Raw genomic sequence first — 15,013 nt, 5'->3', positions numbered from 1 at the left:
CTGAAGGTGGGGGGAAGTTTACCATCTGCTCAAACCCTAGAGCCCTATTCTGCCGTTATAATTTGTCCCTCAGTAATGTGATGAAATTGTTTGCTCTAGCAAGCATGGCATCGGTCATCTGCTTAATGGAAGCATGACCTGAAGACTAACTGGTGCTGCTGATATCCCCTGTGGTAGTCTGTAAGGAGCTGGAGTCAAAGACGTTGAGGTATGCAGTGACGTTCATCGCAATTGCAATGCTGTGCTAGCTCTTTCAGTTTGCTGCTGGAAGTGACACAATTCTGACAACCTCCGTAGAGAAGGACAGCTGTCTTGTGCACTGCTCCCTCTGAGATGAGACAAAGGGGAACCAGTAGATGTGGTGTATTTGGATTTTCAGAAGGCCTTCGATAAGGTCCCACACAAGAGGTTGGTGAACAAAATTAGGGCACATGGAATTGGGGGTAATATACTAGCATGGATTGAGAATTGGTTAACAGACAGAAAACAAAGAGTAGGGATAAACGGGTCTTTTTCAGGATGGCAGGCTGTGACTAGTGGGGTACCGCAAGGATCGGTGCTTGGGCCCCGGCTATTCACAATCTATATCAATGATTTGGATGAGGGGATTAAATGTAACATTTCCAAATTTGCTGATGATACAAAGCTAGGTGGCAGTGTCAGTTGTGAAGAGGATGTGAAGAGGCTTCAAGGGGATCTCGACAGGCTCAGTGAGTGGGCGAGAACATGGCAGATGGAATATAATGTGGATAAATGTGAAGTTATCCACTTTGGTAGAAATAACAGAAAGGCAGAGTATTTCCTAAATGGTGAAAGATTGGGGAATGCAGATGCTCAAAGCGACTTGGGTGTCCTTGTACATGAGTCACTGAAAGTGAATGTGCAGGTGCAGCAAGCCATTAGGAAGGCAAATGGTATGCTGGCCTTCATTACAAGAGGATTTGTGTACAGGAGTAAAGAAGTCTTACTCCAATTATATAGGGCCTTGGTGAGACCACACCTGGAGTACTGTGTACAATGTTGGTCTCCTTACCTAAGGAAGGATATACTTGCCATAGAGGGAGTGCAACAAAGGTTCACGAGATTGATTCCTAGGATGGCGGGACTGTCGTATGAGAAGAGATTGAGTAAACTAGGCCTGTATTCTCTTGAATTCAGAAGAATGAGAGGGGATCTCATTGAAGCATACAAAATTATTACAGGGCTTGATAGAGTGGATGCTGGGAGAATGTTTCCCTTGGCTGGGGAGTCTGGAACCAGGGGCCACTGCCTCAGGATAAAGGGTAGGCCATTCAGGACTGAGATGAGAAGAAATTTCTTCACACAGAGGGTGGTGAATCTTTGGAATTCTCTACCTCAGAGGGCTGTGGAGGCTCAGTCATTGGGTATATTCAAAACAGAAGTCGGTGAATGGAGTTGAGGCAGAAGATCAGCCATGATCTCATTGAATGGCGGAGCAAGATCGAAGGACCGAATGGCCTACTTCTGCTCCTAGTTATTATGTTCTTATGTGCAGGTATGGGAGGGTTAGGATTCCTGTGAGCTCTCCTCCTTCTGCTTGCTCTCCCTACAGCTGCATCTGGGGCTTTGTGCTCTCCTTGCTCCTGATCTTCAGTGAAATTCCCAGAAGGACTCTCATGATGGAAAAAGTGCATTCTCAGAAGCCCCTTAAGAGTTGTGAATGTTGTACAGTCACTACAAGCACCTGTAAATGGTCAAAGTAGGCGGAAACCACCATCAAATACAGGCAAGAAGTCTCCTAATACTTTCCAGCATTTTATCTGAGAGCAGCTGAGGAACCCTTTAAGTATCGCTGAAAATGGCATTTTCCCAACTTGTACCACCCATGCTTTATGGGCAGGTTGAAGAACTGTCGGCAGTAAAGTGGTTGGCCCTGGGCAAGGACCCTCATTTTCATAAGGTAATTAGGGTCCTGCAGTAGCGCTGGACACCTAAATTGACTTGTTTTCAAATTTTTATCTCGTTACCATTCACACTAAAAAAACAGGGTGGTAGCACGGCGAAAATCAGTGGTATTATCTCTGCAGATTGCAGATCACAAGGGATGTAATCCACTTATAGAAACTTGTTCATGGAAACAACATTTAAAGAGCCCAAATTTTAACAGAAATTAAAAGAAGTTAACAGTAATGAAATAACAGATCTACTATTTTTGTTAATGAAACTTTTAAGACTTGCAATATCATGATTACTGAAGTACTAAGAAAATACATATTGGATAGTTAGATGAATGTCACAAAATCAATATATATATTTTTTAAAACATGCAAATAGCCACTACAAAGCGTAGCGGGGGGTGGGGGGGGTGGCGGCGATGAAATTACTTACTGTCAGTAGCACAAAATGGGCTGATAGTGAATGGGTAGCCTGTTTTATATCACGCCGGTTTGGTATAAAACAGCCTACCCTTTCACCATCAGTCCATTTTGCGCTGCGGCGTTGACCAATTTCACCCGCAAAGTCTTTTACGACATTAAGCAAGTTTATGTAGAAACAATAATCATTATCTAAATAGCAATCAACGTATTTGTTTCTTAGTTGTAGCACACGCATTCAAAATGTGCTACATCTCCAGTCACTTGCAAAATTCTCATTAGTGTTGAGTTCACACAATTTAAAATCTACTAAAGAAAATATTAATAGGGACAGTGCCCTCGGAAGTTAATTGAGCATGATGTTGGAAAAAGCAGCTCAGTTCACTGCACTCTCCCATTATTTATTGATCATACGAACCTAGTAACAATTTTAATTGCGCCTAATTAAAAAAAAAAGGGAGAGGGATAAAGCTGGCAGATACAAGCCAGTCAGCTTAATGTCAGTGGTGGGGAAACTTTGAGAGACAATAATCCGGTACAAAATTAATTGGCATTTGGAGAAGTATGAACAAATAAATGAAAGTCAGCATAGATTTGTTAAAAACAAATTGTGTTTGACTAACTTGATTGAGTTTTTGATGAAGTAACAGAGATGATTGATGAGGTTGGTGCAGTTAATGTTGTGTAAATGGACTTTCAAAAGGCATTTGACATAGTACCACATAATAGACCCGTTAGCAAAATGAAAGCACACGGGATTAAAGCGACCAGTATCAGTATGGCTACAAAATTGGCTAAGGGACAGAAAGCAGAGAGTAGTGGTGAATGGTTGTTTTTCAGACTGGAGGGAAGTGTACAGTGGTGTTCCCCAGGAGTCGACATTAGGACCACTGCTCTTTCTGATATATATTAATAACCTGGACTTGGGTATACAGGGCATAATTTCAAAGTGTGCAAATGACACGAAACTCAGAAATGTAGTAAACCATGAGGAGGATAGTAACAGACTTCAGGAGGATGTAGACAGATTGGTGAAATGGGCAGACACATGGCAGATGAAATTTAATGCAGAGAAGTGTGAAGTGATGCATTTTGGTAGGAAGAATAAGGAGAGGCAATATAAACTAAATGATACAATTTTAAAGGGGGTGGAGGAACAGAGGGACCTGGGGGTGTATGTACACAAATCTTTGAAGGTGGCAGGACAAGTTGAGAAGGCTGTTAAAAAAGCAGATTAAATCATGGCTTTATTAATAGAGGCATGGGGGGGGGATTTTAACTCAGGTGCGGGATGGTGTCGTGTTATCCGAATTTCGTGTTTCCCACACGAATCTAAATGGATGTGGGAGATTGATGCAATTTTAACTTAAGTGGCCAATTGATTTCCAGCGTGTGGGAAGCCTTTGCAAAGGGGTTTTTCATGACTGAAAGTCCCCTCCGATGACGTCATCATTGCTGCTGCATTTAAGGTCCACAGCAAGCCTTGCTTCTTCTGCAGACTGCCAAGCTTCTTGACTGTGCAGTGTGAGGGAGCTGCAGCAAAAATGACAAGCGGGAGGGCCAGATCAGCTCCTCGCTTTGATGAGGTGGCACTGCAGGCATTAGTGGATGGAGCTAGGGCCAACAGGGAGGTGCTCCTCCCTTCATCAGGGAGGAAGAGGCCTCCCACTCAGACCAAGGCAGTGTGGATGCAGGTGGCTGAGGTGGTCAGCTCCTTGTGAGTCACCCGCAGAACCTGGACACAGTGCAGGAAAAGATTTCATGACCTTCAGCGCACTGGAAAAGTGAGTATGAATTTCCCATCACCCTCAATCTGATCCCCATTGCCTTTCCTCACCAGCACTCAGCTTTAGCAATCTCTTCCTCCACATCCCACTTGACACTGACATCCATGCTCCCTTACCCATTCCCTCTCTCTCTATGCTCACATTCACATAACTATTCCACCATGCAGCCCTCACACTCCCCATCACTCTGATGCTTTGAACACAACTGACAACACACAGGGAGGGCCCTTGGTCTTGCAACCTCACTCCATCTTTGTCTCCTTCTAAGTATCTATGCTATGCAATCTCTACACTCACTCCTTCATTCTCACTCAACCTCCACTTGTCTCCTACATTACAGGAAAAGAGAGCTCACAACAAAAGAGAGCGAGCCAGGACAGGAGGAGGGACAGCCTCAATAGTCCACCTGACCCCCTGGGAGGAGGCCGTCCTGCAAATCATGGGCATTGAGGATGATTCGTGTGTGGGGGATGGACAGACGGGTGCAACACAGCAAGCTGGTGACAGAAAAGTTTCCCATCTCTCTCTTTGACATTGCATGAGTTGCTGATAATGATTGTGAAGCTGTAACAGATGCACTTATGAGCATCTGCAAAAAGCTATGTGCATGTAGCTTTGGCATCACATCTCTGACTCTTTCCTTTACTCCCCCACAGGACCATCACAATCATCTGTCCCCCCTAGCCGGGAAGAAGAGGCTGAGCAGCCAGATTCCTCAGGGGAAGCTGCAACCTCTGAGGGCGCAGCGTCACCAGAAATCTGCGCACCCAGCACCAGCACAGACACTCACACCTCGGTGGGACCTTCGGGACATAGGGTAGTGTTGTCACCTGGTGTATCACAGCTCACAAGTGAGCATCAGCAGATTGTGGAGACAGGGTCAGCAGTGGAGAGTCCTAGTCGGAGGGCGCAGGACTCTGCCAGCTCGGCTCAGCAGCATGTCGACCCTCTGCCTCTGGGTCCATCCACGCGATCAGCGGTGATGGAACTCCAGGAAAAGATGCAGGAGTCTCTGGCAGGATTTGTCTCTAGGGTCGCTGCGAGTGTGGAGCGAATGGAGGAGTCCATAGCGACCATGACCAGAGCCTTTGTGGAGTCATTGGCGCATGAACACATCACCACGGAAAGGATGGCAACCTCCGTGGAAAGGATGGCTACTGTAGAGGAGAGGATGGCTACGGTAGAGGAGACGAGGGCTACGGCCATGGAGGAGCTTAGTCGCCAGGGTATGGAAAACATGGTCATTGTTCAGAATAGATTGCCATCTCTTGAGGAGCGATGGGCATCTATTGAACAGAGGAACCAGACCTTCATGGAAGTCCTTCTGAGTAGGACTGCCATTGCAGATACGGGTCCCCATGGCCCCCCTGATGTGCAGCAAGGTGCTCTCCAGCCACTTGCAGGCGCTGAGGGGGACCTGACCCATGAGCGGGAGGTTGGTGGCAGATCTCAAGGAAGTGGGGGCTCCTCTCCAAGCGCTCACACTTCCATGCCACTGCAGAGCCCTCGGTCAGAGCCCCACCGGAGTCCACGCCCAATTGAGATAGGCGTCTCAACCCTTGCACAGCCGCAGGAGCAGCAGACTGTTGCCGAGCCCTCACAGGCTCGCCACCCCAGAGGACGCCCGTCAAAGGTGTCGAGACAGGAGCAGCAGGAAAGTGAGCAAGGGGCCTCCACATCTGCTGAAGCCACAGGGGAGGCACCACGTAGGAGCACGCATAAGAGGAAAATTCTGCACAAATAGTCACAAGGGCAGTCACTTCGGTGCAATTTTGTGTTTACTGCAAAAATGCCATCAGTTCGGTAATGTACATAAAATTTCTGATGGCAAATGGTGCAGTTGTATCGTCTGTCATTTCGCTAGTGGGACTTCCACATTGAGGGCTTAGGCATACTTGCAACTGTCAGTATGGTGGTCAGAGTGCTAGGAATCCTCTGGTTCTAGGCCATTGTCAATGCTCTGGTAAGAAGCTGCGAGGCAAAAGTGTTTGTTTGACTAGGCTAAGCAAATCTGGTCAGGATGAGTGCGTCCCTTGCATCCCGGGCAGCAATGTTGTCGCGCGCTGGTGCCTTCTGGCCTGTGCATCTTCAGGTGGGTGACTAGCAGCCTGGCGCTCCTGTTGATGCTCCTGCTGTTGGTGCTGCTGTTGCTCATGGTTCTGCTGCTGCCGTGGCTGGTGCTCGAGCTCCTCTAATGCCCAGATGGGAAGGAAATAAATGGCTCCCATGCTTCTGGTATATGCCTCCGTTGAGGAAGCGCTGAGTGAAGGTGGCGAGAGGGGTTTCCCAGGAGGTCACACTGGAGATGGGTGTGAGGCTCCAACCTTCCACAGGTGTGGTTAAGCCTTCTAAAAGTTGCCCCAGACCTGAGACCACTAAGTCCTGCCACCTACAAATGATGGCTGATCAAATCTCCTCTTTAATGGTTGACCTGCAGTTGATAGTCAGCAATCCAATAGTGCTCCCGCCAGGTTTCACATTCGTGTTTCCCACCAGGCGTGTTTCATGTGGGAAAAGGATTAAATTCGCAAGGGCCTTTAAAAATGGAGGCCATTTAGTGGTTGTTAAGGGCCTTAAAGACCAGTCCCGTCTGTTGGATACAGGACGGAGTCAGGACCATCAGACATGCCTGAATTAAAATTGCTCGGAGTCGGGAACCAGGCGGCGGGGCGGGGGGGGGGGTCCCGCCTGCTAGTTTTTGCAATTTTAACCCCCCGCACGCCTCCAAGCCTGACTCCACGGCTCAATGAAAATCGAGCCCATAGAGTAAAAAAGCAAGGAAGTTATGCTAAATCTTAAACACTGGTTAAGCCTGAGCTAGAGTGTTATGTTCAATTCTGGGCACCACATTTTAGGAAGGATGACAAGGTTTTAGAGGGGGTGCAGAAGAGATTTACTAGATTGGTGCAAGGAATGAGGGACTTCAAATAAGTGGAGAAACTGGAGAAGCTGGGGTTGTTCTCCTTAGAGCAAGAAGAGATCTGATAGGTGTTCAAAATCATGACTATCTTTTGATAGAGTAAATTAGGAGAAACTTTCCAGTGGCAGAAGGGTCGGTAACCAGCGGACACAGATTTAAGGTGATTGCCAAAAAAAAGAGGCAACATGGTTCCCAAACTGTGAAATTCAATTCAATAAATCAGGTAATTTGTGGGTTGTCACCAGAAAAGATGACAATGAAAGCTGCCAGATTGTCGTAATAACCCCACTGCCTCAATGATGTTCTTCAGGGATGGGAACCTGCCAATCCTACTTGGCCTGGCCTACATGTTACTCCAGTTTCACACTACATAGATGATCCTTGATGACTTCCCCTTTAAGCTGCTGCAGACATTTAAATCCTGCAATATCAATCAATTTCCATCCACAGAACAGCATGCTCCTAATGACAGATATTTTTGACACCAGAACTCACTGGGTCCATACAAGTAAGGCTGACCCCGGAAGTTCTGGTGAGGTCATGCAAGACTAGGTGCATGCTTTTATGCACCACCCAACTCCCATCTGATCGGTGCCCAACCAGAAGACCCACAACAGTGAATTAATAGTTAGTTAACACGGTGTCCTTTTCTGTACATCTCCTAGGATCAAATCCAAAATAGCATGGAAATCCTTTTCTGTCAAATGCAAGGGTTCAAAGTAAAATGTGTATGCGTGCCTTGCTCTTAGTTGCATGTGTGCCCATAATTTAGAACTAATGAGTAATCTCACTCAGAAAGGCCACAAGGATATCTGTTGTAGGAAAGTGTGTCACATTACTGCAGTTGGGAGTGTTCTTCCGAGGATAGATTTAAAGCACATTGTTCAAGATGAATAGAGGGAACATATCATCTGACTGCTACAGGTTCAGGACCACTTGATGCTGACAAAGGACTTGAGTGTTAATTTATTCCAATCCACAGCATTAACATCCCTCACATCTTCAATACACAGGTAGGTTTCCTCATTTTTTAAAAATGAATAAACATTGGCCCGGATTTTCCGGGGTCGATGACCGCGTACGCTGTGATAAGTGTCCCGCAAGTTCCGAGTTTCCGCATGCCAAGTTTCAGCTTGACAGATCGTACCAAGGCACAGGAAATGGACATTCATTGGCGCAGGGTTGGGCTATTTGCCCAACTACTGCCCAGCGAATGCCCACGAAACTCTTATGTCCGGTAAAAGCAGGCGCAAAGCCTTCTTTTACCAGCATAAGGGTTTAAATAAATATTAAAATAAATTAAATGATTTAAACATTCAAACTTTAAAATTAGTTTCGTTTTTTTTATTCGATGCTGGGATGTGGGCATCAATGGCAAGGCCAGCATTTATTGCCCATCCCTAATTGCCCTAGAGAGGGTGGTGGTGAGCCACCTTCTTCAACCGCTGCAGTCCATCTGGTGAAGGTATTCCCATAGTGCTGTTAGGTAGGGAGTTCCAGGATTTTGACCCAGAGACGATGAAGGAACGGTGATATATTTCCCAGTCAGGATGATGTGTAACTTGAAGGGGAACCTGCAGGTGATGGTGCTCCCATGCGCCTGTTGCCCTTGTCCTTCTAGATGGTAGAGGTCGCGGGTTTGGGAGGTGCTGCTGAAGAAGCCTTGGCGAGTTACTGCAGTGCATCTTGTAGATGGTACATAATGCAACCACAGTGCGCCGGTGATGCAGGGAGTGAATGTTTAAGGTGGTGGATGGGGTACCAATCAAGTGGGCTGCTTTGTCCTGAATGGTGTCGAGCTTCTTGAGTGTTGTTGGAGCTGCACTCATCCAGGCAAGTGGAGAGTATCCCATCACACTCCTGACTTGTGCCTTGTAGATGGTGGAAAGGCTTTCGGGAGTCAGGAGGTAAGACACTCACCACAGAATACCCAGCCTCTGACCTGCTCTTGTAGCCACAGTATTTATGTGGCTGGTCCAGTTAAGTTTCTGGTCAATGGTGACCCCCCAGGATGTTGATGGTGGGGGATTTGGTGATGGTAATGCCGTTGAATGTCAAAGGGCGGTGGTTGGACTCTCGCTTGTTGGAGATAGTTATTGCCTGGCACTTGTGTGGCGCAAATGTTACTTGCCACTTATCAGCCCAAGTCTGAATGTTATCCAGGTCTTACTGCATTCGGGCATGGACTGCTTCATTATCTGAGGAGTTGCAAATGGAACTGAACACTATGCAATCATCAGCGAACACCCTCATTTCTGACCTTTTGATGGAGGGAAGGTCTTTGATGAAGCAGCTGAAGATGGTTGGGCCTAGGACACTGCCCTGAGGAACATAACATAAGAACATAAGAAATAGGAGCAGGAGTAGGCCATTTGGCCCCTTGAGCCTGCTCCGCCATTCAATACGATCATGGCTGATCTGATCTTGGCCTCAACTCCACTTTCCTGCCCGCTCAGAATCTTACATGTTTCAATAAGATCACCTCTCATTCTTCTAAATTCCAATAATTTTGGCCCAACCTGCTTAACCTTTCCTCATAAGACAACCCCTTCAACTCAGAACTCAATCTAGTGAACCTTCTCTGAACTGCCTCCAATACAAGTATATCCTTCTTAAATAAGGAGACCAAAACTGTACGCAGTACTCCAGGTGTGGTCTCACCAACGCCCTGTACAGTTATAGCAAGACTTCTCTACTTTTATATTCCATCCCCCTTGCAATAAAGGCCAATATTCCATTTGCCTTCCTAATTACTCGCTGTATCTGCACGCTAACTTTTTGTGTTTCATGTACAAGGACACCCAGATCCCTCTGTACCGCAGCATTCTGTAGTCTCTCTCCATTTAAATAATATTTTGCTTTTTTATTCTTCCTACCAAAGTGGATAACTTCACATATTCTCACATTATACTCCATCTGCCAAATTTTTGCCCACTCACTTAACCTATCTATGTCCCTTTGCAGACTCTTTGGCCGCGATTTTGCAAATGGATGCGGCTTGGGAGCGGATCAGCTGGTTTCCGGCTTCCAGTCCCGTCCCCAACTGCATCCAGCCCACAGATGTTAATTTAAGTCGATTGGTTTAGTTAAGCCCGCCCTGCGGGCTTGCCGGCCAATTAAGAGGAAGCCGGTCAGATTACGTCATTTGATGACGCGTCATTTGCCAGTTTTCTTAACGGGACCATGCACAATTTTTCTTTGACAACTAATTTCTCAGTGTTTGAGAGTATTGAGTTGCTGCAAACACTGACACTCACTGTACAAAGGTGAGCTCTTGCACCTAGGCTCTCCAGTGACTCCCTCCTTGGGCTAGAACAGATGGCAGCTGCAGGTGAGGTTACAGAAGCGATCTATCACTGGTGAGAAAGTTTCTCCCAATGAGGTGGCACTAGGCAGCGAATTTAAACCTTTTTACCTACAGAAAAGTGTAAATGCATTAAAAATAATTTCCCCAACATTCTCTTACCTGTGAAACTCACCAGTGCACCATTGGATCCTTCACACCACTTCTGCAGCTGTCATCAATGCAGAAACACTACAGCAGACTCACAACATGCCACTCTTACCTGGCGTGGTGTCCGGACGTCGGGGAACCCGAGGCAGAAGCGGCAAAATTGAAAAAGAGTCGATTAACAAGTATCAAGTACCTGTTAACAACCAGGTAAGTGGCTATAATCCTCTTCCCGCTGCTAGGTGTCGGGCCCATCGTAAATCGGGGACCCGACACTTGGGAAGATTGATTGGAGGCGGGTTGACAGTGGGTTTCCTATCCGTTGTCAATCTTTGCGATTTTGACAGCGGTCCCGCCTCCAATCCCGCACTCTGAGGACCGGCAAAATTCTGGCCTTTGTGTTCTCCTCACAGCTTACTGTCCCACCTATCTTTGTATCGTCAGCAAATTTGGCAACAGTACACTCGGTCCCTTCATCCAAGTCATTAATATAGATTGTAAATCGTTGAGGCCCAAACACTGATCCCTGCAGCACCCCACTAGTTACAGTTTGCCAACCTGAAAATGACCCATTTATCCCGACTCTCTGTTTTCTGTCAGTTAGCCAATCCTCTATCCAGTGTAATACATTACCCCTAACACCGTGAGCTCTTATCTTGTGCAGTAACCTTTTATGCGGCACCTTATCGAATGCCTTCTGGAAATCCAAATACACTACATCGATTGGTTCCCCTTTATCCACCCTGCTCGTTGCATCCTCAAAGAACTCTAGTAAATTTGTCAAACACGATTTCCCTTTCATAAAACCATGTTGCCTCTGCTTGATTGTATTATGATTTTCTAAATGTCCTGCTATTATTTCCTTAATAATGGATTCCAGCATTTTCCCAATGACAGATATTAGGCACCTCCCATTGGTGCCCATGTGAACCAACCATTCATGTCATTCTTGAAATGATTATTCCCCTGCTTTACCATTCGTTGTACCTTACTAGTTTCAGGTGATCAGTAAAATACATTGATAAAATGCATCAAGATCCCCCCCGCAACTTTGCAGAACTACAGGAAAAAAATGCACTGTCACATCAATATGTTACATCACTGGCTTGCAATCAGTTTAATTTATCAAAACCAAGTTTTTTTTTTAAGAAGCTGGTACCTGTTTTTAAATCACAGCCAATTCAAAAGTATGCAATAGCTTCAGTGGGATCACATCTTAGCTTTAGTTGGACTACTTCGGAAGCCTTTCCACAAGAACATTTATAGCACAAAGTTAGGAGACAACAGTAAAAGCTTATTTTTTCATATGACTGCACCTCAGTTTCAATCTACAAAGAGGGAACAATGAGAATGGGCAGCCAAGCAAAGGAGCAGATAAATTATACACGGGATGGAAAGACAGAAACAAACATATGGTTGACAGATTGGTCAATGGATGGAGATGGATATGGAGATGAAGATGGATATGGTGTATTCACTTCTAAATGTGAAAATGAGAATTATTGTTGCTCTGGCATATTTTATGGGATATCTTAGTGTGATGGACAGGAGGAGAGTAGGACCAGCAGAGATACAGTGCTTTATATAGTGGTATCAGCAATGCAGGTAATCCAGTGACATCCCAGAAGCAATGTGACAAATATAAGATTACAATATTTTCCTTCATCCTCAGAATACTATGAATTTAGTAATGTCAATTTCTCTAGTTCGACATGATAAAATTTATTATAAATGAATCTAAATTGTTTTGCAGATGTTATGTAAAAGAAAATGTTACTGTATTTTAAAGCCTACAAGTATTTATCAATACTCAAAGGATTAAAAGCTGCTGTAGCACACATTGTCATTTTGTATGTACAACCATTTGCAAGTCTTAGAGTTACCATTCATTATTCAATGATATTCCTTCTTATGAGACCAGTTAAATTATTTAATTGTACTTGAGATGCTCTCTTTTGTTTAGTGATACAAATAAAAGGTACTGGAACAAACTGAATCAGTAAATTCAGGCAGAAGTCAGCTGCTGGAACATGTGAATTAACTTTAAAGATTTCAGCTTCAGCTAATATGTAGTTTGGCACTTCAAGTGATAAGATATCCTATATACATAATAGTAACTGGGAGTCTCAGAATAAGGGGTCGGCCATTCAGGACTGAGATGAGGAGAAATTTCTTCACTCAGAGGGTGGTGAATCTTTGGAATTCTCCACCTCAGAGGGCTGTGGAGGCTCAGTCGTTGAGTATATTCAAGACAGATATCGATAGATTTTTGAATATTAAGGGAATCAAGGGATATGGGGATAGTTCAGGAAAGTGGAGATGAAGTAGAAGATCAGCCATGATCTTATTGAATGGCGGAGCAGGCTTGAAGGGCCAAATGGCCTACTCCTGCTCCTATTTCTTACGTTCTTATGTAATCTCACTCTAAGGCTTTACCCAGTACAGACGTCCCAATCTTTATATGAACATGTCAAATTGATGGGCAGGAAAAGACCAGCTAGTCCATCAAGCTAGCTCCACATCATAATGGCTGGAGCATCATGACCAAACATCTCCTCCCACACCCCCAGCCATGTAATCTCCTGGGAGAGGCATGTACATGCATCTACAGTATTTTATAAGTCAAGGTTTTTATTCCTACAAAAAGGAAAATATCAGATATGTATGCATGATTACAATACCTTCTTTCAATTTCTGTTTGCTAACTTCCCCTGTTTTCTGCGCACAGTAAACATCTCGTGTCTGTATGCCACCTCCACACAAGGATGATTGATTGCTTCTGCGCCGGTCCTGCTGATTGAGTAGAGGAGTCACCTGGCACTCGTTCCAGTCAGTGGTTTTCCAAACATACCTAGTGGAAAATGAAAGTGGAAAATGGTTTCCTTTCTTTCTATTTGTAAATCTCCATACATCAGAAATTTCATTGGAAAAATCAAGGAAATGCAAAAATATACCCCTTTTGTAGTAAGCACGAGTGTCACCACTTACATTTACGCTCATTGATTAGTGCATTCCAACACTTCCACATTTTTATGTGCTAGACTCAAAATTTGTAGGTGTCCAAGTCTTTACTTTTAGCACATACAATAACCACATTTCATCTGTGAATACATGTTGGCGAAGAAAAAGTTTTAAAATAATCATTTTTAAAATTTCATTGAGAGCCAAAAGATAAGTAATTGAAGATCTTTTGAATAATTCCCGAACTGCAACAATTTTTCAGCATAAAAAATAACGTGAAGATTTTACTTTGCGGATACTGTGAACTGAGAAGTGTACTTGAATTTTACATCTTAAATTATTAAGTACTGTAAACAACTTTCTTAGAGTCATTTGCTGGAAAACATGTAAAAGGATACAAGGGACATTCAGTGTTCAAATGGATTCAATTCAGGCAATGGAGAAAATGGTCATGGAATGTTGAGCTGTTGATTGGTTTAAGCCAATGCTGTGATTTGTACCTTTATACTATTCATTCGTACAAGTTGGGGAAAGTAAACCATCATATTTTCCAAATATTTAGCCTCAAAGCAATTAATTTCTCCAGTACTATTTCTTTACTTATACTGATTTCATTAAGTTCCTCATTCTCACTAGACTGTTGGATCCCCATTATTTCCAGACTGTTTTTTGTGTCTTCTACCGTGAAGACAGGTACAAAGTATTTGTTTAATGTCTCTGCCATTTCCTTATTCCCCATTATAATTTCTCCTGCCTCTGCCTCTAATGGGCCCATGTTTACTTTCACTAATGTCTTCCTATTTACATACCTATAGAAACGTTTACAATCCGTTTTTATGTCTCTTGCTAATTTACTCTCATATTCTTTTTTCTCTTTCCTTATCAATTTCTTGGTCCTCCTTTGCAGAATTCTGAAATCCTCCCAATCCTCAGGCTTACTACTCTTTTTGGCAACATTATAAGACTCTTCCTTTGATCTAATACTGTCTTTAACTTCTCTTGTTAGCCACGGTTGGATAATTTCCCTGTGAGGTTTTTGTGCCTTAAAGGAATGTATATTTGTTGTAAATTATGTATTAATTCTTTAAATGCTAGCCATTGCTTGTCTACCATCATATCTTTTAATGTAGTTTCCGAATCTACCTTAGCCAACTTGCCCCTCATACCTACGTAGTTTGTTTTGTTTAGATTTAAGACCTTAGTTTCAGACTTAACTAAATCACTTTCAAAGTGTTCTCATGCTGCACTGTGAAAACAAGTACAAAGTACTCATTTAGCAAATCTTCAATTTCTTTATTATCCATATTATAGGCTCGCATGCATACATCTTTAATCAACCCACATTCCCCGTTACCATCCTCTATCTCTCAATGTAGTTATAAATCTTTTGCTGTTAATTCCATGGACAATCTACCACGTTCACATCTTTCCACCTCCCGTGAATCCTCCCACCATTTTATTTTGAACTGTTTTATTATACGAACAAGGCAAGGAATACACAATGAATGGTAGGACCCTGGGAAGGACAAAGGATCAGAGGGACCTTGGTGTGCATGTA

General features: G+C 44.1%; 1 protein-coding gene across 2 annotated transcripts in view; it reads right to left on the bottom strand.

The window, feature by feature from the left end:
- The window catches only part of thsd7ba (thrombospondin, type I, domain containing 7Ba), a 1,218,118-nt gene that overhangs the window by 710,928 nt on the left and 492,177 nt on the right, over positions 1-15,013 (bottom strand). For both annotated transcript variants that reach the window (XM_085986643.1, XM_085986644.1), the window contains exon 6: positions 13,176-13,345. In XM_085986643.1, coding sequence (XP_085842769.1) covers positions 13,176-13,345 — 170 coding nt within the window. The remainder of the gene's footprint in view (positions 1-13,175; positions 13,346-15,013) is intronic.

This window comes from Somniosus microcephalus, chromosome 4 (assembly GCF_052327205.1).
Source record: "Somniosus microcephalus isolate GS21.2 chromosome 4, FLI_Smic_1.0, whole genome shotgun sequence".
Lineage (NCBI taxonomy): Eukaryota > Metazoa > Chordata > Chondrichthyes > Squaliformes > Somniosidae > Somniosus > Somniosus microcephalus.
The sequence above is the reverse complement of the archived record's forward strand: the minus strand, read 5'-3'. Positions and strand labels throughout refer to the sequence as shown.